Source organism: Polychytrium aggregatum, assembly GCF_025602895.1.
Source record: "Polychytrium aggregatum strain JEL109 chromosome Unknown BJ171scaffold_6, whole genome shotgun sequence".
Taxonomy (NCBI): domain Eukaryota; kingdom Fungi; phylum Chytridiomycota; class Chytridiomycetes; order Polychytriales; genus Polychytrium; species Polychytrium aggregatum.
In genome coordinates this window covers 238,971-262,263 of record NW_026516208.1, presented here as the reverse complement: position 1 = coordinate 262,263, position 23,293 = coordinate 238,971, and the positions used below count along the sequence as shown (strand labels likewise).

The 23,293-nt window shown below is 58.2% G+C and overlaps 5 protein-coding genes and 1 non-coding gene across 6 annotated transcripts; 3 read left to right on the top strand and 3 right to left on the bottom strand.

The window, feature by feature from the left end:
• Positions 1-3,034: 3,034 nt before the first annotated feature.
• BJ171DRAFT_636133 (uncharacterized protein) lies at positions 3,035-5,652 on the top strand (the record flags this gene model as incomplete). Its single annotated transcript, XM_053115706.1, has 5 exons — positions 3,035-3,485; positions 3,611-3,625; positions 3,713-3,880; positions 4,018-4,503; positions 4,894-5,652. The coding sequence occupies 5 exons, from the start codon at positions 3,035-3,037 to the stop codon at positions 5,427-5,429; spliced, it is 1,656 nt and encodes a 551-aa protein (XP_052969895.1). The 3' UTR covers positions 5,430-5,652.
• A 219-nt stretch (positions 5,653-5,871) lies between these two features.
• Positions 5,872-7,903, bottom strand: BJ171DRAFT_565579 (uncharacterized protein). Its single transcript, XM_053113356.1, has 2 exons — positions 6,964-7,903; positions 5,872-6,667 (listed from the first exon to the last, which is right to left on the bottom strand). Exons 1-2 carry the CDS (start codon positions 7,861-7,863, stop codon positions 6,344-6,346), a joined length of 1,224 nt encoding a protein of 407 aa, XP_052969894.1. The 5' UTR covers positions 7,864-7,903; the 3' UTR covers positions 5,872-6,343.
• Positions 7,904-9,344: 1,441 nt separating this feature from the next.
• On the top strand, positions 9,345-11,772 carry BJ171DRAFT_565578 (uncharacterized protein). The gene is made up of 6 exons (XM_053113355.1): positions 9,345-9,690; positions 9,767-9,838; positions 10,038-10,109; positions 10,197-10,265; positions 10,398-10,474; positions 10,611-11,772. Exons 1-6 carry the CDS (start codon positions 9,524-9,526, stop codon positions 11,282-11,284), a joined length of 1,131 nt encoding a protein of 376 aa, XP_052969893.1. The 5' UTR covers positions 9,345-9,523; the 3' UTR covers positions 11,285-11,772.
• A 130-nt stretch (positions 11,773-11,902) lies between these two features.
• On the bottom strand, positions 11,903-11,986 carry BJ171DRAFT_t62. Its single transcript has one exon. It is a non-coding gene; the product is annotated as a tRNA-Tyr (tRNA).
• A 2,120-nt stretch (positions 11,987-14,106) lies between these two features.
• Positions 14,107-16,215, top strand: BJ171DRAFT_636128 (uncharacterized protein; the record flags this gene model as incomplete). Its single annotated transcript, XM_053115705.1, has 2 exons — positions 14,107-14,203; positions 14,339-16,215. The coding sequence occupies 2 exons, from the start codon at positions 14,107-14,109 to the stop codon at positions 16,213-16,215; spliced, it is 1,974 nt and encodes a 657-aa protein (XP_052969892.1).
• Positions 16,216-20,585: 4,370 nt separating this feature from the next.
• Positions 20,586-23,201, bottom strand: BJ171DRAFT_491542 (WD40-repeat-containing domain protein). The gene is given in 9 exon segments (XM_053109743.1): positions 20,586-20,954; positions 21,090-21,242; positions 21,406-21,544; positions 21,653-21,774; positions 21,948-22,054; positions 22,139-22,231; positions 22,328-22,519; positions 22,630-22,777; positions 22,796-23,201. The coding sequence occupies 9 exon segments, from the start codon at positions 23,144-23,146 to the stop codon at positions 20,664-20,666; spliced, it is 1,596 nt and encodes a 531-aa protein (XP_052969891.1). The 5' UTR covers positions 23,147-23,201; the 3' UTR covers positions 20,586-20,663.
• Between the last annotated feature and the right edge of the window lie 92 nt (positions 23,202-23,293).

Below are 23,293 nucleotides of genomic sequence, written 5' to 3'. Positions count from 1 at the left end.
CATGGCAGACTTCAAAGGACGCTCGGGCTGCCCTGTGTGCATCGATGCTCGTCGACTGTCCGTTGGAAACTGGATCGTAGAACTGCTCCGAGTCATGGTTGAGGCGGAAGACCCTCTACGTCCAACGTTCTGCTCAAGCGATCGTCTGCGTCCCGTATCTACGGAGAATGCCGAAGAGACCCGGCGGAGTGCCGGTTCTCTGCTCGCCGATGTGCGGCGCTCTGATATCGAAGAAAGCGGCGCAGAACCCTTTCCTCCATATACGCTGCTCTTGAACTCGTACAAGCTGCCTTTCGAGCCATGGACGCTGCCTTTCGAGCCATAGAGGGTGCTCCTGGGCTCGTTTGCGGCATTCAGCGAGGACTCGTTGATGGTGACGCGGCGTCCGGTTTTGACGGTTGGTGGAATGTACTCGGAGGACGTTGAGAGTGACGACAGTGTGTCGAGGCTCTCAGAGGATGCGCCGGCACTCCGAATGGCAGGCTCGTTTTGCACCGCTTCCTCCTCCTCGGGTTGATTGTCGGTGTAGAGCCCGGATTGCCACTCGTCAAACATGCTCAGGTTTTCAGTAGCCTCGGCCGTGCCTGTGTCCAGATTGCCTCTGCCTCCGGCTTGGGCTGCCCCCGCGGCCTGGAACTGGTCTTTCAGAGATGAGCCGCTTCTCCTTTGGGAGTCAGTTCTTGTTCGCACTGTTTTGGCTCCGAGCATCCGCTCATCCTGCGTGTGTTTCTCGGCTTCGTCTTCGATGATGCCCTCTGTACTGCGAGTTAAACCTTCGTCCTCACCATACCCATCGCTCTCCAAGCTGCCGCCGTCGTCCTCGGCTTCATCCTCAAGATCTGAATCGGAGAGAGACAGGTCACTAAATTCGGCCACGGAGGATTTGGTAATCAAATTGGAGCCGTACTGGTGCTTGAGGGTCCTTCCGAGGACGTCGTCATACTTTTCATCAACGCCTCTGGTCCGCTCCTTCATCATCATTAGATGGGACTGCAGGATCTTCTCTGCCTCCTCATGGCTCTCCTTGATGCGCTCCACTAGGTACTTTTTAACAGAGAATTCCTCGGGATCCCAGACGCTTGGGGTCTTGTTGTGGTCGTGAAGATAGTCTGCCAGGGACTTGACATACTTTCGCTTTGGGAATATCTTCTTCATTGCCTCCTCGAGGCGGACGTCCTTCTGGTGCTCACTCGAGGGAACAGGCGCGGTGTACCTGGAACGCCGGGTGGTGGACTGCTGCGGGGTGACGATCAGGAGCTCCAGCGAAGTCTCGGACATGGTGCGGACCCGACTGCGATCGAACAGGCCGAACCGAGGTCTTGAGTTTGTCGAGGCCCGAATCATGGACTGCGACGGACGGTCGTCTTCGAACAGCAGAGAAGGGGGAGGAGCGAGCGATGTCGATGCGCGGCGCTTGGCAATGTTCTTGAGAGTCGAGTTCCGGCGGTCGACAAGGGTCACTCGTCTGTCAGGCACAATCTGCCCAATCTCCTCGGGTACCCAGTACGAAAGCGACGGTCGCTTCTTTGTCGAATAGATACTGGTTAGGGCATCTCGGTTCATCCAGGCCGGGGTCACCTCATCGATGTGCTTGTCCAAGTTGAAGTAGTCGCGACCGGGGCTCTGGATAAGCTGCGTCAGGTTGGCCGTCGACGGACGGGAGTACTCCGACCGGACCGACTCGCAGACGGACTCGTGAGAGCGCAGTGTCCCATGGCTTCGGAACAAGAACTTTGTTTCGGTGCGGCTCGCCTCGTTCGTAGCGACGGCTCCCTCGCCAAGTCTCGTCAGGGACGACGAGCGGCTCGGCGACCGGGAGGCACTTCGGACTGGCCGGGCTGAGCGGCGACTCGTCGAGACACAGCTCCGGATCTGCCGCATGAACTGACGGTGCAGTTGATCATGATCGATGTCCCCGAGTTCCCCAAAGCGGATGCTCGCTCGTCGCTTGCTGGGGTCGGCGGAAACGGGCAGGGTCGGGGCCTGCTCCGTGGTCGACTGCCGGGGGTGGAAGACATCGTCAAACGCGTCATCCCTGCTTCCGATGGAGGCCGTGTCGCCGCTGCCGACGCTGGACTCGGCTCCAAGACCTTCCAGATTGAGCTCCTCGATACTTCGGAAGACCATGTCGGGATCCATGTCGTCGTGCCCATGGCTCAGCACGTCCCGGTACTTTGTGCGGAAGGCTGTGGTGAGATCATAGAGCTTGGCGGCGTCGACGTTGATCTGGCGATCGATATCGATGACGTCGTGCTCGAAATTGTAGAGATCGCAGTCGACATGACAGATGTGGTTGGCCTGATAGTGGGGATGGTGCAGATGGAGGCCATAGGTGTCGGGGTCGACGGCCCGAGGAACGTGTGGGATCGTTCGGATGGCGGCCGTTTGCGGGCGAGAGAAGCCAGACAAGATATACTTTCGTGGGCTGAGGAAGGGCGTATCGGCGGCGGCGGGGTCGAGCGACTTGGCGATCTGCTCGAGCGCCGACTCGGTTGGTCGGTGCGAGACGTCGGCTCCTGCGCTCTTGGATCGGGTCTGCATTCAGCCGGTGGTCGCTGGTAGACGAGGATGATCGATGGGCCGAGCGAGCTATGCAGTGGTCGATCTGGCAAAGGCGACCGCGGATGGTGGGAAGCCCTCAGAACCCGAGGGCTGCCGGCCAGAGCATGGCTCGTGAAGGCCGGAGTCAGTGGGTGTCCTAGAGAGCGGCCAATCTTGTCCAGATCCGTGTGGATCACGGTTCAGAGCAGCCTTGGCCGGCAGCGACGTCATCCGCACATGCATCGAGTGTAAGAGCAGCAAGGTGGTTTGACCCCCAAGTGGATGAAATCATCAAGCGCAAGGCGGCCAGTCGACACCGGGAGGGCCAACATATCTGATGCCGGTTTGCTGCAAGCCAGATTTGACGACTCTTCCCACGGTGTCGAGTGGACCTGGCATCGTTCTAGCCTTCTCAGTTCCCCGCCCCCCGCCAACTCTCCAAGTCTTTCCATTCCAAGAAGATACGACATATCCCTCATTCCTCTCTGCAGCGATGAGACCCCAGCTCGGACAGAGTGTCGTCTGGCCTGCTGTGCTGATGCTGTGCGCTCTGGCCACACAGTCGTTCACAAGCACCGTCCCCGTCGATCCCAACTACGAAACCGACGCCTCCGGCACCATCACGGTGCTGCTGCTATCGAGCCAGTTCTACGGAATGGACGGAACTATTATGAAGGCGCTCCAGGACCAATGGGGAGCCAGCAACAATATCCAAATCACCCGACGGATCTTTGACCCCGACCAGAACTACACCGACTATGTGAACCAGATCATGAGTGCCTGCAGCTTTGCCGAGAGCTCCTTCTTTGACGTGGTCTATGTGGACGTGAGCTACATTGGGCTGCTGCAGAACTGCTTGCTGAACATGACGGCATGGAACTCGAGCCTGGGCCAAGGACACCATCCGGTTGCTTTCGGAAACAACGTGAACAACAACAGCCTCTGTAAGCAGCGATATCTGAACACCGAGTGAGATGGCGAGGAGAGCGGACTGCTGCTGTGAGTCGAGGATACGGCCCAGACTCGCCACTAACACACCCACACCTGCCTTCGTGTCGAATTGCAACAGATGCCCTGCCGGCTGGTGAGTGCAGTGCAGTTCAGCGCGGGCATTCATTGCGCATCATCCCATCCTTCTCTCCGTTAATTCTGGATATGCTTTCTCTTCCAGAGATGGACATGGGTCTCCTGTACTGGAACGAGGATATTCTCTATCGCCACTCGATGAAGGGCCCACCTATTGATCTGAACGACATGGAAAACATGGCCGGCTATGCTCTGAAGAACGAGAGGGCCCTGGAAAACTATGTTCTGACAGGGCTGGTGGGCCAGTTTGGAAGTAAGTCTGGCGGCTGCAGCACGCAACACCACAGTTGAAGGGATCGACCAGAGACATGACCAGATTATAACCAGAGATACGGCCTGAGGGTCAGAGCTAACCTCGCGTGCGCCCATCCGGAAACGATGTGCATCCAGTTTCCGACAGCGCTTTTTGCAACTTTCTCGAGTGGATCTGGATCGCTGGCGTCGATACGCTGATGGACTCCTACGGCAATTTTTCGATTGCAACAAGCCATATAGCCGCAGTCGTCAGCCAGGTCGCGAGCTGGACCGACAGCTTCATCATCGACCCGACCAACACCGACGGGATGGACGAGGGCGCAGCCTTTGACTCCTGGATTCGCGGCAACTCGATCTTTATGCGCAATTGGGCATCGTACCTGCTGGCCGCTGCCGACCAGGCGCCGTTCCAGTGGGGCGCCGGGCCCATGGTCAACTCAAACGTGTCCGACGGCGGATCCGGGACACTTGGTGGGTGGGCGGTGGGTGTCTACCGCTACTCGACCAACCCGGGAGCGGCGCTCAAGTTTGCCGAGTTTGTGTCTTCGCAAGACTACCAGCGAAAGTTGTCGATCAACTTGGGCCGACACCCGATCCCGACCTATCCAAACCTTTACAACGGTAGGTGGGGGAGGGAGCCGAACGCCGCGTGTGCGGGCCGATCGACCAGATAGACTTCGGAGTGACGGAGTACACCCGGATATCGCATGCATCAAGGAAGGATGTGCCGATCGCAGCGACATGCACTCAGCAACATGTAATCGGTGACAACATGCTCCTGAAAGGGGGCTGTGTCCTGGAGAAGAGGTCTCGCTCGCGGGTGCGCATCAGACTGGGTCTCAAGTATGCACCAGAGCACTAATCTCGCGAACATGGCTGTTGCTGTGCGTGACATGCATTTCTTCGGGCCACCCCAAACCTGCGCTACGATCACCACCACCACCACCACCACCACCGCCACCGCCATCGATACTTTCTTGACGACAACCCGCACCTCGATCATGGATCCAGACAGCGACGTCTGCAAAAACTACCCCAACAACGCCTGCGAAACCTTTGCCAGCATCAATCTAATCCGCCGACCCAGCATCGAAACGGGAGTCAACTACACGAACGTATCAACGGTCATCTCGACGGCCGTCTCCAACATCTTGCACGGCGCCTATGTGACCCAGACGCTGCTGGATCTGGACGCCGAGGTGTTGCGCATCCTGGGCAAGCCGCCTCGCAACGCTACCCTGACCGTCGACCCCAACACCGCACGCCCGGGCAAGCGAGTGCCGTCGGACATTGTGGTGCAGACGTCGGGGCTGTTCTGTGTCATTTTCGTGGTGATGACGGCGGCGGGCATTTACAAGTACAATGCCAATAAGAAGGCCCAGGAGATAAAGAAGGCCGAGGAAGACAAGTTCAAGGAGCTGGAGGAGGACCACCCAGACGGCCCTGAGGTGGAGCAGCGCGGCCCGCACGACCACGAGAGCGATTTCGACGACGGGGATGACTACCACAAGTACGAAGATGTCACAGACAAAACAAGGCTGGTCTAACCGAGTCTCTGCCCTGTGGCTCGTCGTTCGGGTCATATAAGCATCAGGAAGGGACCGAGAAGGAGGGGATCCGCAATACACTCAAACGGATCCGGCTGCAGAGCAAGGGGTGTGTGTTCAGCGACTGCATTCAAAGGTGACAGTGCGCGATGCAGAATGAAATGGACAATGTCTAGCGGGGAGCCGTGCAAGCTTGGACCGGCCATCGTAATACATTTGGCGATAGCGACAAAGTGATGGGGACTGGGGCGAGCCGGCTCAGAGAACAGATCCTCTTCGGACTCGCCAAACAAATATGAGAGTGGATGCACATCCTTGGTGTTGCAATCGGTCCCGTACGAAATCGGGCTGCGGGAAGCATACCCGTGAGTACATCTGATCGAGTGGCATATTCCGGGCGGCGCGGGCATGCCACTGATGGATGACCATTGGATGATCGCACTGGTGGGATAGATGACGTAAATGTATTCAGGATCCAGAAAGGTGTCCACTGGCCTCAATAAACAGTTGTCCCGAGTCGTTTTTGAGGACGGAGCGGCGAGGGCGAGGGAGGAGTCTGTCCAAGAATTGGACCGTCGCTAGCCCATCCGGTCAAGCAGTTGATATATAGAGATTGAGGACAGGAATGGGGATAAGCCCCAGTATGCTGAGAATGGCGATCTCAGAGTCCAGCGGCAAGGACCGAATGCAGACAATGCACAGTGACGAACAAGTGAGTTCAAATTGTGCAAGAGCAAAAGCAGAGGGAGGGAAGAAGAGAGAGGAGAGGAGGAGAGGAGAGAGGAGAGGAAAGTGCAACCAGTCCAGGGGATCTGGCCGACCAAGGCCATCGCGGACGGCTACGATAGACGGAAAGAATCGGAAACAAGTGGATGATAGAAGGGAGAGAGCCACTGGAGCACCGGGCGTCGCGATTACAGCTGCTCCGTCTTGGCAGCCGCGCTGTATTTGGGCACGAGCTTGTCGGCGATCAGGCCAGCCTCGGATGGCGCGATTGCGTTCTTGATGATTTCGGGATAGCTAGCGGCGTACGAGCGAGAGTGCTCCTTGGAGGCGCTCACGATCAAAATAGGGAATTTGATGGTGATCTTGTCTCCTCCGGGCATGATGAAGTACATGTGGGCCTCGTGAGTGATGTGGATGAAATCAGAGTGGTGCGAGGGGTTGACACGGGGATCGTCGCTGAGGTACAGGTTGCCGCCATTGAGAATGCTTGCCGAAGGAACATAGAGGCGCATCTACAGAGCCGGAGGTTTGCATGGCGGGATCGGGTGTTGGTGAGTGGATGCGGTTTGGTACAATTTGGTGGCACGGGGGTGTTGCCAGACATGAGGGTGGCAGTGGAGGCGGGGGAAGGGAACAGAGCGAACGTCAATATGCAGACATGACAAAGCACAAAACGCTCGTACAGTCACCAGCTGATCCGAAGCAGCAGACGATCAGGGCAGGGGAGTCACGACAGCGTCGAAGCACTTTGACCAGGAGGCGAGTGCCACGTGGCACAGGCAAGGCGGCATTCGGGCTCGAGGCATACCTTGTGGGGTTTGGCGAATTCGTTTTCAAACTTGACGGTCTGGTCCCACTCAAACAGGGTGACGGTCGAGGTGTGGGGCGTAGGACGGCTGGCGGCACTCAGCGACGAGCCGTTGGTGCCGCCCTCAAAGGCACGGTTGTAGCGGGAGTAGAGCGTTCGGGTCTCGAGCAGCTTGATGGCCACGGACTTGCAGGTGAGCGACGAGCCCTCCCAGGGACCGCACTGGAATCCAAAGACCATCTCATCTTCTGGAGCAAAGACGGTGCGGTAGATGACGCTGATGTACTTGAGAATGCCCTTGCCCGGGGCCGATTCCTTGCGGCACTCCTGCTGGAGGGGTGCAAGCACACGGGCAATGTGGTGGGGATGGTAGTGCTCGTAGCGGATGTACTCGGTGGCCTTTTGGATGGCCTCGTTTCCTCCAAAGAGCCCAGGGTGACCCTCGACAATGGCGGTGACAGAGTAGCGGATGTAGCCGCCCTGCTTTGGCGACCGATCGCTCAGAGGGGCCTCGGTCGAGGGGGGGAGCAGCGGGACGAGCTCGGCGGGGATGACGAAGCGGAAGGTGATGTCGATCGAGTTGGTCTGCTGGCTCCAGGGAGGGATGGTCAGGTAGTTGAAGCGCTCCTCCTGCTCGATCAGGGTCTCGTCCTCGGTCATCATGATGCCCTTTTCAAGGCGATCGGTCCTGGAGCTGCCGCGGAAGACGATGCGGATGGACTGGATCGAGGCCCTCTTGTTCATGGGGACCGAGATTCGGACGATGCCCTCGGCGGTGACGGGCTTTTCGGGCTGGCCGTCGACCACGGGAGCGGAGGGGTGTCCCGTCAGCAGACGGTGCTGCCCTTGGAACGGGAGGATGAAGACTTGCTGAGGGACACCAAAGATACTGGTGAGCATGCTTGCGATGTGAGCGGTGTGAGCGATGTGAGCCAGGGACCGACGGATGGAGGAGGACGGAGGGGCGCTGCAAATATATAGATAGCGAGAGAGACGGAGAGCGAGAGAGACGCAGCGAGACGCACAACGAGGAGCGGCGGTGTGTTCGCTTGGTGTGACGCTGCGTGCCACACGCGCCGTTATAAAGAGCAACCGAGGTATTTTTGGATGGGAATGATGGAGCGCATCCAGCCTCGGCTCTTCGGATACCCACCCAGAGCAGGTCCACCGCCAAGGGGCGATCAGGCAACAGGACGAATACCTCGCGGATTGCGATTCGATCGTCGCTCACGGGCATTGGCCAGCGAGAGCCAGGGCGTGCTGGAACCGTCGACATGTGGGTTCATCGACATGCGGGATCCGTCGACATGAAGAGCAACCATGGGCATGAAGCGTAACCATGGGCATGCCAACCATGACAGACTTGACCGCAGCGACCGACGGCACCGACAGCAGCGTGGCGATTCAACCAAGCACTGACGAACACAGCCCACTAACAGCCGCGCGCAGCCATGATATCTGGGTATTCCATTGAGAGTGTTGGCCACCAAGGACACAGCCGCACATGGGCAGCTTATTCTGTCTCTGTTCGATGTGAAGCGGGCGTGCCGGCGCCAGGCGGACATTGACCAAACCAGACGAAAGCCCGCCGGCCGCATCGCTTCGCTTCCGTGGGCCATCGGGCGCCTGATCAATTATCGGATCGATGTGCGCCGCTGGGCACCAAGGCTGCACGACCCCAGCGGCATCCGGACGAGCCACATCCGCCAAGACACGATGTTCTCACCCACCGGCGAAGCACCCGGTCTGGCGATTGACAGGATACAGACGAGCAAGCGGGTGGCGAGACGGACAGTCGCTCGGAACAGCCAACACTTGGTCCATCGCCATGCGATCGAGGAGCGACGTCGACGATGTCTTGCCGAGGCAGCCATGTACATATCTGTATGCGCCTGTGTGCGATATGTGATATACACGGCCATACAGGAATTGGACATGCGCGATTGCCCAGGCGGGCTGTCCTGGGCGTCAGCCAGGTCCCACCGCCACATCTTCACCAGCAAGGGCGGGGGCGATTGCTGCTGAGACAGCGTCGCCTTGGTGGGAGAAGTGCACAAGCATGGAACAGGGCGGCCCCCCCAGCAAGGCCTCGTGGGGGCTGCTGTCTCTGTGGCCGTGGATCGCGGAGCCTGCCCGCCCCCCTTGCGGAGCCACAAAGGCTCCCCGACCCTGTTTTCTTCCTGCTATTCAGCCCCGCTGTGAAAATCGGCCTGCTCGTGCTCTGGGTTGGTGGATGCAGTTATTGCTGTGCAGCGATCTGCTGGCAGAGATGCTAGTTTCTTTGTTAATTTCTTTGTCACCTCCTTTGTCACCTCCTTTGTCAACTTCTCGGCCATTATCGCTGCTGCAGCGAACAGCCACAGCCGACAGTTCCGGTTTCAGTTGCGCTGCATCGCCTTCTTCCCCCCCGCACAAGGACATCCACCGCTCTTCCTGCCTTTCCTCCGTCTCGCCCCCTTCCGTGTATTTATCGCTGGCTCGGCCCGCCGTCTGCTCTTGCTTCTGTCCCGTCAGACCGAAGAACACCCAGCTGCTTGCAAGCCGTCTCGCCGTCTCTGCCATGCCGTCTCCCGTCCTCCTCGCCCAGGCCTCCCAGTGCGCCGATCTCATCGCCTATCTGGGCCCGGCGACCGCTGCCCGGAGCGGATTGACGCTGGCCAGCTGCTGCAGCCCGCTGCCGTCCTCGGGCGTCTCTGTTGCCTGCTCGAGCTCCGGCATCGTGGCCCTGTAAGTCTCGCTATCGCCCTGTGCTGAAATAATAATAATACAAGTGGCCATATTGCTGACCCTGCTCCTCCTCCAGCAACGCCTCTGGCATCCGCACCAACGCGCCCTTTCCCTCGGCTTTCCTCGGGTGGAGCACTCTCACGTCGCTGTAAGCAACGCGCATCAAGCACCACCAACTCCCCCGACCGCTGTGTCGTTCCACAGCATCAGAGTCGCCCGATCTGCCATCGCTGCTGCATTCGCTAATCCACTCCACCCGCGCTCGCGAATCGTTCTCTGCACATGGCTGCATCTCATCTCCACCATGCTCCTCCGCGTCGTCGTTGTCGCCGGTCTCGCTGGATCAGCTCCCTCGCCGATGCTGGCCTGGTGGGTGCTCTGGACAGCACCCTCTGGACATCGAGCTCGCTGACATACCTGTACGTATACCAAGCACAGCCCTGCCCCGAGGCCCGTCCTGCCGCTGTTGTCGCCGAGGCGCTGACTTCCGATACGCATCTCTGCAGCGATTTGAGCAACAATCCCGGGCTTGCTGGCCCTGCACCGGCCTTTGCATCCACCCTCGGCACTTGTCGGTAAGCATCTCCATCCGTGTTTCAGCCCAGCTGCTGCTGCTGCTGCTTGGACCTTGCTTCCCTCCCTTCGCTATCGCGAACCGCAGCGTTCGGTGTCTGACAGTGCTATCCCGTTGGCTCGCCCCACGATAGACTCGTCGGAAGCTCGGTCTGCTCTGAGGCCAAGCTCAACTGTCTCCCGGTCTCGACCGGCCTGCCGTCCTGCACAAGTAAGCACAGTTGCCGTACCAGCAAACTGGCATCGAGGCGATGCAAATCCCCTTGGAACCGCCTCTCGGTCTGCTGGCGTCGTCGCTAACTGGCGTCTGCTCCCTGCGTTCATCACTTCCGTGGCTCTCCCGATAGTCACCAGCACCAACAGCCCAAACATCAACCGTGTCCTGGCTGTGACAGCGGTGGCAGCAAAGCCATCTCCCACACCCGCCAGCACCATCGAGATCGTAACGCCCTTGCTCTACTACTTTATAGCCGGAGCCGCTGGTGTGGCCTTCGTGTTCTTTGTCTTTTTGCTGGCATGCTACTTCAGCGCATCCTGTGGCGGCTACACCCAGGACATTGAGCGCACGCGATCGCTCAAGCGAAACAATACTCTTCAGACCAGCATCGACGACTATGCTCCCGGTCCCCGCTCCGATTCGCTTTCGAGCTCTCCCAAATCGCCCGACACCAGCAGCGCCGCTGTCAAGCGCGCCGAGGGCTTCATCCGCGACAATGGCAGCAACGAGTTTCGTGTCGTCCGCGGCCACAGCAAGTCGGCCAGCGATGAACTGCACCTGGCTGTCGGTGACAAGGTCACCCTGACCAAAGTGTTTGAAGACGGATGGGCCGAGGGTATCTCGCGCCGCGCCGGTGGTCCTGCCATGTTGCCGCTGGGCTGTCTGGGAGGATCGGTTCAGCGATACTTTATCCAGGCTGCCCAGTCCCTCCAGGCCCAGGAGAGCAACACGGCCGCCAACCAGCCTCCGGTCGACAGCAACAAGGCCCAGCCCGCCAAAGATCTCATCGGCCCCGCGATGTGAAGCAGCAGTGGCACTTGGGACTCACCCGGCACGCCAGACGGATCAAAAGTGCATATCTGGACGATGGACGCCTTGCATGCGACCGAGACTGCTCACTAATCCTCCCTAAACACCGTGACCGCCCTAACCACCCTGAACAACATGCCCTTGGTCCGCACCCGTATTTATTGAATGGAGCTCCCCTATCCCCTCACTCCCCACCGTGCCTTTGCCGTGCATTGCTCATCCTTTGTCGTCTCCTTTCCCCGCCCCGCTCGAGCAGAGCTTTCTCATAGTCCTTTGAGCTGCCATCCCGTGCTTCATATCTATAACAAACTCTTCTGGACTCTGTTTTCCTCCACCCCTTTGTTCCACTCGAATTGGACGCTGCTGAGTTGCCCCTTGGGCGCTCTATCCTCTGGTATTTCCTTTGTTTGATCGATGTATCCCAAATGATCAATATGTGAGCCGCGCTGTCTTTACACATGAATATTGGTTATTGGCTCAGACGAGAATGGCTCCCAGCGGGAGGTGCATCCCGTGGAGGGAATATGCAGGAGGCCGAATGCACACTGCCGCTGCACCGCGTTGTGCAAAACATGTCCATGAAACTCGACGCGGTGCAAAAACAAAAACAAATCCGACGACCCGGAGTCGAACCGGGGACCCTCAGATTGCTCATTCACTACAGTCTGATGCTACTACCAACTGAGCTACCGTCGGTCGGCAGATTCCAAAATTTCGACTATATGACCGTTGCAGAATTTTCCCTGCCACCCTTCAATCCCACCCATGCACTTCCCTGTCCTCTCTCCGCCGATCGCATCTGTCGCCTCTGGCCGGCACTCATTCCGTCACATGTCCCATCACTACCGGCGCAAGAGTCGCTACTTCCGACATACCCGTGCTGATCAGATCCCTCGTGGCCGTGCTGGAGCCTCTCGCTGTCGCCACTGCCCAAGCTGCCACACCCGGCAAGAGGATCCAATGAACTTGGACAGGCGTGGAGGGCCATTGTTGATCAGTGATTGAAGATTGGCCAGGGTCAAGCGATTGATCGCTCGCCTCAGGACAGGCGTAAAAATGAAATGAGATGAAATGAAATGAGACGAGGGTGGAAAATGACCGATCCATAAAATCTCCTTCCTGGAGACGGCCGTGTTGGACATCTGTTTCCTCCAACCGCCCCTCGGCCTTGACCCGGTGGGCATCGGTCTTTGCTTTGTCCGTTCTGGATCGAGGTTGTCTTCATCCTTTTGCTGCACGGGCTGCTGCATACTATCAAGCGCGATCACTCGCCTCGCCCAAGGTAAGCACATGGACCATCTGTCGGCGCTGACAGGGCTTCCTGGCGATCCAGATATCTCCGAGGCTTTCAGCTGTGCTCCAAGCATCTGCCACAATGCCGTCTTTGACTATCGCCGCCTCCTCTGTTCCTTTGGCTGAACGAGCCCCGAGGCAATTCGTCGGCATGCTTGCGCTGCCGACGAGCGCGGCACCCCTCCCTCCAGACACCCGTCACTTCCTTTCGTTCCGCTATCTCGCCTTGGCCATCTGTGGCAGCATGCGCCATCGATCAGATTCCAAATGTACCGCGTCTTGCGCTTTCCGGTCGCCTTCTCGGATATGTTTTCCGTTGAAGGGCTCTCTTTATTCGCCACTCTTCCTTTGAACCTGCACTCGATGTTTGCCGCCATCCTTTGCACCCTTCCAACACAGTCTTAACTGCGCGCGGGACATTTTTTTCGGGCACCGGCATTCACCCGCGAGCTCGTTGCAGGGAGGATTTGCACAGTCCCCTCATTCGGTTTCCACATTGTGGTCCGACCACGCCCTTGCCTCCCCCTCACCATCACCATCACCATCACCACCATCACCGTCAAATCAGCCTCCGTCACTGATTTAGGCTCACTTCTCTTTCCCACCAGATCCTCCCAATCGCCCCCCCCCGACCACCACTCGAGTCTGTACATCTTGCATCCTCTGTCAGCCGTGATCGTTGGTGGGTGTCTTGACGTACGTGTGGGATCTTTGTCACGGGTCAAGCTTCAGAGCCGCATCATATTCTCCCTTTTGAATCACCTCGAGAGTGGGACTCGTCGAAACCATCCCATGCCAACAGTCGCACCCCATCATGCCCCCGGAAAAGCCCTCCTTTGGAGAAAGCCGTGACCCTGGCAGTCTCTGTCGAGTTGGAGCATCTCTCTTCTCATGTGCCCCCGCGCACTCATGCACGCTGGCTTTTGGTGCCATTGTCCCTTCGTTTACCAAGAAGCCGTTCGTCGCCACAACCCCGTTCTCACGCGTTCGCGACCCTGCACCCTTCCGTTTCCTGCGCTCTGGTGTATTTCAGTAGCCCTGAATCCGTGTTGAGCAACAAGACCTGCCCAAAAGCTCGCTCTGTGGTCTCAGGTAAGCCATTCTCTCCGATGCAGCTTTGCCATCGGCTCGTTCGTCCCTTCGCTACTGTGAGGCCGCAGCAGAGGACATTATCGATCGTGGTGCTCATATACGCGAATAGATATCTCACCCTTGGCTGACGCTCTGTCCAGCTCGAACCCAACCATCTACACCCCCACGTCTCCTCCTCTCACACCACATTCAACGACACACCGGACCCACCACCGGTAAGGCCGGCCCCGCGCTGCTGCTCTGGAAATGGGACAGGCACAGCGCCGCATATCCCATCCACCAGGATCGCACTCGGCCCAGGATACCGTGCGTACTGTCGATAAATTACGGGATCAAGTCGACAGATCGCCCTTTTGAGACAGCCACGTGGATAAGCTGGGCCTTGCGCATGCTGATCCAGTCTGCACACAGCATCCCGCCGTCGGTAATCTATGGGCGACTCGGACTACAAGGGCCACATGATGCGGGGAGGCATCAAAGACCTGTGCCACTATCCCCACATCTCCAGCGCCTACGCTGTGCAAGGCGGTGAGTCAGTGAGGGTCTCTCGTCCAGCGCTTGTGCTTTGCGCTCATGTAGCAGCGCGAGCCATCGTATCCCTGTCCCGTAGAGGGCATACCTCGCCGACGGGTGGAGGCCTGCATCCCTTGCTATGGCCTCCAGATCATTTGCGACACTTGCTGAACAAGTCGTCGCCGTCTCACGCATCAGGCTACGACCCAAATATCAACCCACCGCCCATCCCAACATCCGCCGACTACTACGGCTTCCACGAGTACCCATCCGAGCGACAAAATACCCCGGCTCCTGTTCGAGAGCCTCGACGATGCAGTTCGTCGGACGTCGGCATGATGGATGGACCCGGCCACGGTCGGAGCGATGTCGGCTACCCCGGATACTATGACAAGTTGAAAACCCCTTATCGCTATGATCTCTATGGGGCGTACCCCAACCATCTGACGGTCTCGGCGGCCGCACATGCCGCCGCCGTTGTCGCTGCCACCCACCACGAGAAGCATCGCGGCAGCAACAACGATACCCTGGCCTCCTGTGCCGGCGTGAACTACGCCGACTGGATGCAGCCCTCCTATGACTATGACGGGGAGTTTGCCGAATACATCCACGATGACGAAAAGGAAAGAGTCGACGGGCTCGTAGCGCATGCCAACGCCCATCTGATATCGCCCATGACCACCATGAGCATGCACCCAATGCTGCCTGAGAGTCGCGGCTCACACCCCTTCGCCATGTCCGATGCCAACTCGACCGGGTTCCCGTACATGATGAGGAGCGAGTCCTACGGCATGATGAATCCTTCTCTCATCGACAATACAAGCCCGGGCATGATGGTAGGCCTTCCGCGCGGCCTCAAGTCCATCGGTAGCGGCGACAGCAGCATCAACGGCATGGGCGGCATGTCCGGCCTGAGCTCTATCGGCAGCCTCAGCAGCGTCGTGCTGAACAACCTCGGTGGTAGCTCAGCCAACATGGGCGGCATGGGCGGCATGATGCTCGGCCTTGGTCCCATGAACGACATGGTGGCTGGCCTCGGAAGCGGCATCTCGGGCATAGCTGGCGGTGGCATGGCCGGCATCAGCAACCCCGACAGCCACGGCAACACTTTTCCCACGATCGAAGCCATGGGTCGAGGACTCGTCGGGATCGGTGGTTTGATGGACAGCATGCTCGGCGGACCACGAGGCGTCCTCTCGCCTGGAGACTTTGACAAGAAGCCAGTCCGCGGCAGTCGCAAGGCCGGCCAGAGCATCCCCGGGGCTATCGGCGGCTTAACGAGTCTCCCCAGCTTACCAAGTCTCCCAAGCCTGCCGAGCCTGCCGAGCCTTCCCAACATCGCAAATGTGCCTCCCTTCCCACACGGACCTGAAGGCATAGCGAAACTTCCTATTCCACCCCAATTGGCCTCCCAGCAACAACAGCAGCAGCAGCAACAGCAGCAGCAAACCAAGCGCACTCGCGGCCAGGGTCAGCCCACAAACATTGTCGCCACAGCCAAGATGGACCGCAAGACCCTCAAGCGGTTGCGCAACCGTGTGTCTGCCTCGCGGTGCCGGATCAAGAAGAAGGTCTGGATCAGTGAGATGGAAGAGCATTCGGCGCTGTTGACAAAGGAGAACGCACAGCTGATGAGCAAGACCAAGGAGCTCGAGGAGCAGATTGCCAGCTGCAGGGACCTCCTTGCCCAGGCACAGATCCAAGGCCGCATTCACTTCTCGGCCGGCTCTGGGGAGGGCTCGCCATCGACAGCAGATACACACCAGCAGTCTCGGGGCCAGCTCGACTTTGGATCGCTGGGGCCGAGCTCCCACGAGGTCGCCGGCGAGGCACCGTCGCTGTTGCTTGGATCGCCGGTCGGCCTCAACCCTATCTGCCTGCTGGATTCTACCGAGGGCCATGGATCGACGCCCTTTGGCTCCTCTCCGAGCGGTGTCGGCAGCCATCACTCGGCGCCGTCACAGGGCATCGCGTCTCTTGATAGCCATGATCCTGTCCAGAAAGACTCGGCCCTTCGACCATGGTGAACGGCTGCGGAGGCAAACCAAGACTGCCTTCACGGATAGTAGGCTTCGGCTTGCCAAGTTCATATCAATATTCCGCAAGCCGCCCATGGATGGCTCTCGCTCATTCGTTGCTTTCCCTTCTTCGCCAAACGACCTTGCACCTCTGACACTCTGAAAACATGAATGCAAGCACATCGAACTGTTATACTACACACCAGTCTCCCTTAGCCCTCCCCTCATCCTTTCTCGCCCCTACTTCCCCCGCGCCACGATCATTCTCGATGATTCCGATTTACATTGCCTCCTCGCCTCTCGCACAGCCATGCTTCCCATACATACACACGCATCCTCGTTCGCACATGCATCGCACTTTGGCGTCGCGGCTCAAGGCGACCCCAGACACCCTAACACAGTAGACATCCCCTCCATTTTGTCTTGGTCATTTCTCCGAGTAATACAGCTCCTCTAGAGATAGAGAAAAAAAGGCAATAGCCAGAGTCGAGACAGTCGGATACTGTATTCCGTGACCGAGTTCGATAATCACATGAGTGGTGCTCGCCACTAATGGGTCACTCGTTTGGCACTGACATCCAGCTTGCATTCGCATCTCGGACGACGGCAGTCTCGTTCGGCATTCCAGTCAATTTTTGGCCATTGTAGGTCCTGTACAGTTCCAAATTGATATCGATCTGCGCTACACTTTATTCAGAAAAAAACGGGACAATATAGCCGTTTCCATGAACATGTAGTATGTGCTGTGCTTGCGTCAAGCAAAGCCACAAGAAATAAAACAGATCACTTTGGTAGCCTCCGAGTGAAGACCACCGGTCGCTCTCCGATCTCCACAATCGACTTGCATACTATGATCATGTTGCGCGCCGCATTGACGTCGCGATTCCACACTGTCCGGCAGCTGGGATTCTTGCAGCTCCTGACAAAGTGGGAATTCGCAACACTGGGCGCATCGAGTCCTTCCAACCGAACTGGCTCCAGGCACTTGGAGCACACCTGTGAGGTGTTGAACTCGTTCGTCGAGGCCACCTTGACACTTCCATGATGGTGATTGGGACGGCGTCGGTGGTGCTCGAATTGCTCAAAGTACCGAGCAAACCGCTGCCTCCGAGGGCTGGATGCATAGCCCTTGCCCTGTCGCCATGATGCATTGCCAAAGGCGATCACCACATCGGTCCGTATCGGGGCGTGCTTCAGGACGGCCTTGCACATCCTGTCGACGGCCACTTGGCGCCTCTTGTGGCCCATGAAGCGATGGTGACGGGCCTTCTTGCCAAGGTGGAAGTCGAGCTGCACCCGAAGCTCCGGTTGCAGGACATGGGTGAGATGGACCTTGAAGGCCTCCGAGGACGACACCTTGGGCGAGGGGGTGGTCGACATCCAGGTCTCGATATCGAGTCGATACTTCATGGTGTTGTGCCACTTGGTGTTGGACGTATGGCCACACATGTGCTGGTAGTGGCCATTGGAGAATGAGACCACCTCGTCTTGTTGGCCCGGTGCTTGGATGACCGCCGTGAAGATGGAGCCGACGCCTGGGTCGATTCCAATCCAAGTGGTGCGGTTGGGGTCTGGGTCTCCGATGTGGGCCTGGATGCGCTGCTCGGCGGTCGGAGGAGGCTCGATGGTCTCGGTGCGATCGGTTCGACGCACAAACTTGACGAGACCGATGGTGCATCCAATGCCATCGGTGCTGATCTCGTAGTTGAACAGCTTGTGATTGATATCCCGGTCACGGAAGAGGGAACTACGCAGCTTGAAGCAACTGCGCCAGAGACGATCCTGGTTGTTGACACCGTCATCACCTTGTTCCTTGAGCTTGTCCCTGGTGAGTCCAAGGCGTTTCTTTGGACCAAGGAGATTCCAGAGAGTGACGGTGTCGATCTTGACATACTTGGCCTTGGCTGTGCACAGAGGGACCATCGTGCACACGGACGGAGGAGTGTCAAGAGCGAGCTGCTTGAGGGCCCAGTTGATCCTGGCGGCCAGCTTGTTGATCTTGGCCTTGGTGGTGCCGAGCTCAGACTTGGCCGTGGCGAACCTCTTGTCGTCGGAGGGAATGCCTTGGGTAGTGAGCCTGTCCAGCTTGGCCTGGCGCTGCAGCTCGGTGACTCGGAGGGCGGGCATGTCACAGTCGATCCACTTGTGGACATTGTCGACCATCTTGTCCCGGGCGAGGATTCCCACATGGTGTGAGAGGCGGTGGAGGGCCCGGAAGCGGTCCTGGTCGCTGCTGTACCGAAACTCGTCCAGGACGTGGCCAAAGTCTGGATAGATGAACTCGAGATCGGCCTTGGGTGGAGTCTGCCCTGGTTTCTCGAAGAGCTCGAGACAGGCCTCGATGGCTTCGTGCTTATGCTTGTTGGCTGGGAAGACGGCAGCGCAGAAGCGGCGAAGGAGTCGCCAGTAGGCCAGGTCGAGGTGGGTGGTGCAGTTGGTGGCATAGGCATTGACAGCCAGTGTGAGAAGCTGACTGTGTGCACCATCAGGCAGACGAGGGGCCGGAGGCAGGTCTGCGTGCCGAGTGGTCTGGTAGTCGCGAAAGGAAGCGACCAGATGCTCGTTGTATTTCTCGTTGTCCCCGGTCGGGGAGAGGGCACCGTCCTGGACGATCTTGAAGCATTGGCGGATGAAAGCAGGGGTGGACTTGGAGATGACGGGGACGGGAAGATCCTGCTCGATGCACCGGAGGATGTGCAGGTTGAGCAGCCTGGATGCCTCGAACTGGATCTGGGTCATGGCCTCGACGGTGGCCTGGATCTTGTCGCGGAGAGCGGGATTGAGACAACAGCCATCCATCGTCTGCTTGAAGCAGCTGAACTGAGGGGCGGATGACCTTCCATCCACGAGTGGGAGGACAGAACTCTTGAGGGGGTGATATTTTGGACACTTGCTAGTGTTGCAGCGTTCGTGATCGGTGCCATCGCACTGGCGACATCGCTTGCCGGTACTCGAGGAAGTAGATGGACCAGGCTCGGTGGGATCGACATCCATTGGATCTGCAGAAGCAGTGGTGGTGAGCGACGGAGCAACAGACGACCAAGCATGCGTGGGGTCAGAATACGAACCAGAGACAGGCTCCGACTGTGACTTGGCTTTCTTGGGCCTGGGTGGCCGAGGCTGGCCATCACCGGCACCCTTGCGCTTCGGAGGCATGGGGACAGAGGATGCTGGATGCCTGCCAGTGGTACTGGTCAGAGCAGAGACTTTTTTTTATCGTACAATAGCGCGATGATCAGATCAAGGCGAGATGAGGGAAGAAAGCAGCAGGACGAAGGTGTGGCATTTATACCCGAGAGCAGGAACCCGTCTGCGCGGGCTGGTTGGGGAAGTGACCCTGTTCAAAAATCGCCGAGAGGTTCAAGCCAGGGATGTGAACGCGAAAACGGCGGCTTGATTGGAGGGAACTCAACCCCAGAAGCGCATCGCTCGCTCAATCAGCCGTGGGAAGACATCTGGAAGCACCCTCCGCACGGCGGACTCAAACAGGGTCACCATCCCGATCCTGAACCCCTCGGAGGCATTCAGCGCTGCTGCCTTCCTGTACTGATGCTTCACAATCCCAAAGAAGTTCTCGATGGGATTGAAGTCGGGCGAGGCAGGTGGGGTGAAGATCACTGACCATCCTCGGCGCTCGATGCAGTCCAGGACAGTCCTTGTCTTGTGCATGCTGACATTGTCCATCACAATCACAGAGTCGTCTGGGAAGGTCGCTCGCTCAAAGAACTCGACCATCGAGTGTGTCTTGAATGATGTGGGGATGTACATGCGATGCAGCACACCAGAGTGGTTGATGGCAAATGCAGCCGAGACAGACTTGTGTTTCATGTGATTGCGCTGGCGAAGCGGAGCACCCTTCGGTGAGTATCCGTAGAGAGGGAAAATGGATTTCCTGATCCCTGTCTCGTCGACAAAAACGAGCCGTCGTGGGTCAATGGAGCGGGCCTGGTCCCTGAACTGTGCCACTCGCTCATCTAGTCGCTTGGACTTGTAGAGGTGTGTTGCCCTCTTGTGTGAGAGACCTGCTCGCTGGATGGCAGTGTGGCAGAGTGAGAGTGATACTTTCCTCTGGAGGATGGACTCGAGCTTGCATCGCAACACAGGACCAGTCTGGAACGGGTCCTGTTCAATCAGGGTGCGAATGACTGGACATGCCTGCTCGAAGTGGATCTGCGAGCTGGGACCCGGGATGGGTCATCCAGCTTGCATCCTCGGTGCCATCGATGGATGGTGCTCTTGGATACACTGAATATGGAGGCGACCTTACGCAGGCTATGGATGAGGGCGTAGCATCGCAATGCGGCGGTGCGAAAGTCGGATGTGTGGCGAATGGTCATGGCCAGCGCGCGATAACATTGGGTAACAAAATATTCGATGAATGGTCAAAACCCTGGGTGTCCCGTTTTTTATTGGATTGCCTGTAATCCCTTCTATGAGTGGGAGGGGGGGCACAATGCCTACTGCCACAGCTTGACTGTCCCATCGCTCCAGCCACAGCTGGCGCCAACGACTTTGGATGCCACATGGACGGTCGGCCGCCATTCAAACTGGATCGATGGTCCGTCGTGTCCGTGCCGAACGACCTTCTCTGGTTCCGCTGGCTCTTGCCGATTCCTGCGATCTTGCGGCTTTTGTCTCCACCTCCAGAACACCAGATTTCCCGAGGAACAGCCGCTTGACATGGTCGCCCCTGACGGAGAAAACGCAACCTGGATCGGGAAGGCGTCGACCGACTGTCCAGAGAAGCGCTGGAGCAGACACGACATCGCGCCCAGAAAAAGTCAGGAGCCGAAGCCGTGAGTACTGTGCTTGTGTGGCAGCCTAGATCCCAAAGTAACTCCCAGGAATTCAAATGTTCACGGCGGCTTGTATCCTCGCCTTACCCTCGACTTGATTTGCTTGAATGGTGGCTTCAGCCCAAAAGCCATAACATAGTTGCCGTTCGAGAGTGCGACAAACTGTTGCTCATGGGGGTGGATTCGGATCGATGGGCATGAATACGCCTCCAGATACAGCGAAGAGAACAGCACCGTGGGCTGTGGGTGGGTACTGGCGGTCAGTGCTTGAATGTGCGTACTCGATTTTCTGTCCATGCTGGGAGACAAGAGAGTGTGTGCTGCTTTATGGCACCCAACCTGGACGCTCAGCGTCGATCGATTTTATATTCCCGACATCTCCACAGCCTGCCTATCTACCTACCGTTTCAATGTCCCAGACGACGAGGCCTTTGTCGGCTGCATTCCGCCGCAGCACATCCGCCGTCGAGATGAACTTGGTGCCGTCGGGCACAAACTCGACAGCATGGACTTGGCCAAAGTTTCCTTGGAAGCGCCGCTGGCTGAGTGCGAGCCGTATGTCAGGAGAGAGAGAGAGAGGGAGAGGGAGAAGTCAAGTCACTGTATCGTGGCTCTTGGTCGAGTCGGCAGAGCGGCAGCCATAGTCCTACCAGTTGCTTGATATCCGAGTATCCCACAGCATCAGCCCGGATCCGACGGTGCCCGACAGAAGGAGGTTGGGATTTCTTGGATGAAATCTGACGCAGGTCCCATAGTCGGCATGCTCGGCTGTCTGGAGCACGGACCAGCGCATCGGACCATGGTGGGAATGGTAAGGCGTCAGCAATGTTTGGTTCCATCGGCAGATACTTGCTGCTGCTACAGAGCCGTGCTCGGCCATACTCCCCGATCCGGCCTCTATCGAGCCGGCCGATCGCCTCGAGAGACATTTCATCGACTACTTACGAACAGAGTGGCCCCCGTGCAGACATCTGTTTGCAGAAGCCTCTTGCTGAATCCTATGCTTGCAAGTACACTTCCATCCGGACTCCAGGTCAGATCTTTGACGGACGCTGTGGCAAAGAGTCGGGCTGCGTTGAGCTGCATGAACCGATCGGTCGTGTGGGCAGCTTGGATTGGTCAATGCCGAAACTCACCGTCGTGGCGGATCGACAGGGTGGGCGATTTGCCATTCATGAAGTCCCAGAGAAACACTGTGCCGTCCTGAGATGCAGACGCCAACAGCGACCCTTTTTTGAAACACAAGCACGGTTAATATCTCCAACGCCGCCGGCACCTCTGGCGACGAAACCTGCTCGACGGTCAGAGTATCGTCAACTACTGACCTCGAGGATGCCATGCCAGTCGGTTGACACCCTTGGTGTGTCCCTCCAGCAACAGGCCGACGGTCCGCGGTAATTCTGAGCCGGCCGAATCGTGATCGCCCAAATATTTCTTGATCAACGGCCCATGCTCTCCAGACTGGCTGTCCTCTGCGAGCTCGAGGGAAAGCGAACCGGTCGATGCATGGTCCGCGGCTGGCAACGATCCAGAGGAGGGACAATCAGCATCGAATCAAGGATGCGACATGGCCAACGCGAACCACACCCATGCCCTCCGTCTCGGATATGGCTGTTGCGAGACGCACTGGTGACTTGCGGTTGGCTCTGGCGAGACTGGCTTCTCTTGGAGGTGTAGGGTCGCAGCTCCCGCGGCGGTTCATCTATCCTGGAGCGTTTGAGATTGTGCACGGATCGGTAGTTGGGCGAGTGTTGCTCGGGGATTGCTGGTGCTGCTGGTGCTGCTGGTGCTGCTGGTGCTGCTGGTGCTGGCTGAAGGCAGGTCGGGTATCTTTGTTTCTGAGGAGAGGGCTGGAGCGAATGTGCGCTTGCCATGGCCAGGGTGTGCCGGGCGATCGAAGGGTGTGCTGCTATGGCGGCGTTGGTCTCTTGTGGATCGGCATTCCCGAACAATGGTTCTGGCAGCCGTTCGAGCAGAGTCCGTGGTGTCCGACCAAGATCGGCGCTCGCTGGCGGTTGGCGAGCCAAGGGTAACGACGGAGCTAATGGAGGCCGGTTGCTGGGACGGGCGGCATCGCTGGTATCGCCGGCATGTTCGGTATTGCTGGAATCATCGTCGCTTTGATAGACTCGAAGGGAATCCATGGATGCTGCTGCTGGGGAGGGGCTCGCAGCGATCGCCAAGATGAGATTGAAGCACCGCCCCAAGGACAAGAGCAGAGACCGATGCATCGGTTCAGCACCGAGGAACCGGGTCCGCATGCCATGGATTCGAGCCATGCGGAGCGATCG

What these genes read in the sequence shown, in the direction of transcription:
- BJ171DRAFT_565578 (XM_053113355.1), top strand. Translation starts at nt 9,524, where the DNA reads ATGCCGTCTCCCGTCCTCCTCGCCCAGGCCTCCCAGTGCGCCGATCTC. An exon ending in TGGAGCACTCTCACGTCGCT is followed by an intron (nt 9,839 to 10,037) that starts GTAAGCAACGCG and finishes TCGCTGGATCAG; the next exon opens with CTCCCTCGCCGATGCTGGCC. An exon ending in TCGAGCTCGCTGACATACCT is followed by an intron (nt 10,110 to 10,196) that starts GTACGTATACCA and finishes GCATCTCTGCAG; the next exon opens with CGATTTGAGCAACAATCCCG.
- BJ171DRAFT_491542 (XM_053109743.1), bottom strand. Translation starts at nt 23,146, where the DNA reads ATGGATTCCCTTCGAGTCTATCAAAGCGACGATGATTCCAGCAATACC. An exon ending in ACTCGGATATCAAGCAACTG is followed by an intron (nt 21,545 to 21,652) that starts GTAGGACTATGG and finishes GCTCGCACTCAG; the next exon opens with CCAGCGGCGCTTCCAAGGAA. An exon ending in TCAAGCAAATCAAGTCGAGG is followed by an intron (nt 20,955 to 21,089) that starts GTAAGGCGAGGA and finishes TGTCTGCTCCAG; the next exon opens with CGCTTCTCTGGACAGTCGGT.
- BJ171DRAFT_565579 (XM_053113356.1), bottom strand. Translation starts at nt 7,863, where the DNA reads ATGCTCACCAGTATCTTTGGTGTCCCTCAGCAAGTCTTCATCCTCCCG. An exon ending in AATTCGCCAAACCCCACAAG is followed by an intron (nt 6,668 to 6,963) that starts GTATGCCTCGAG and finishes CCGGCTCTGTAG; the next exon opens with ATGCGCCTCTATGTTCCTTC.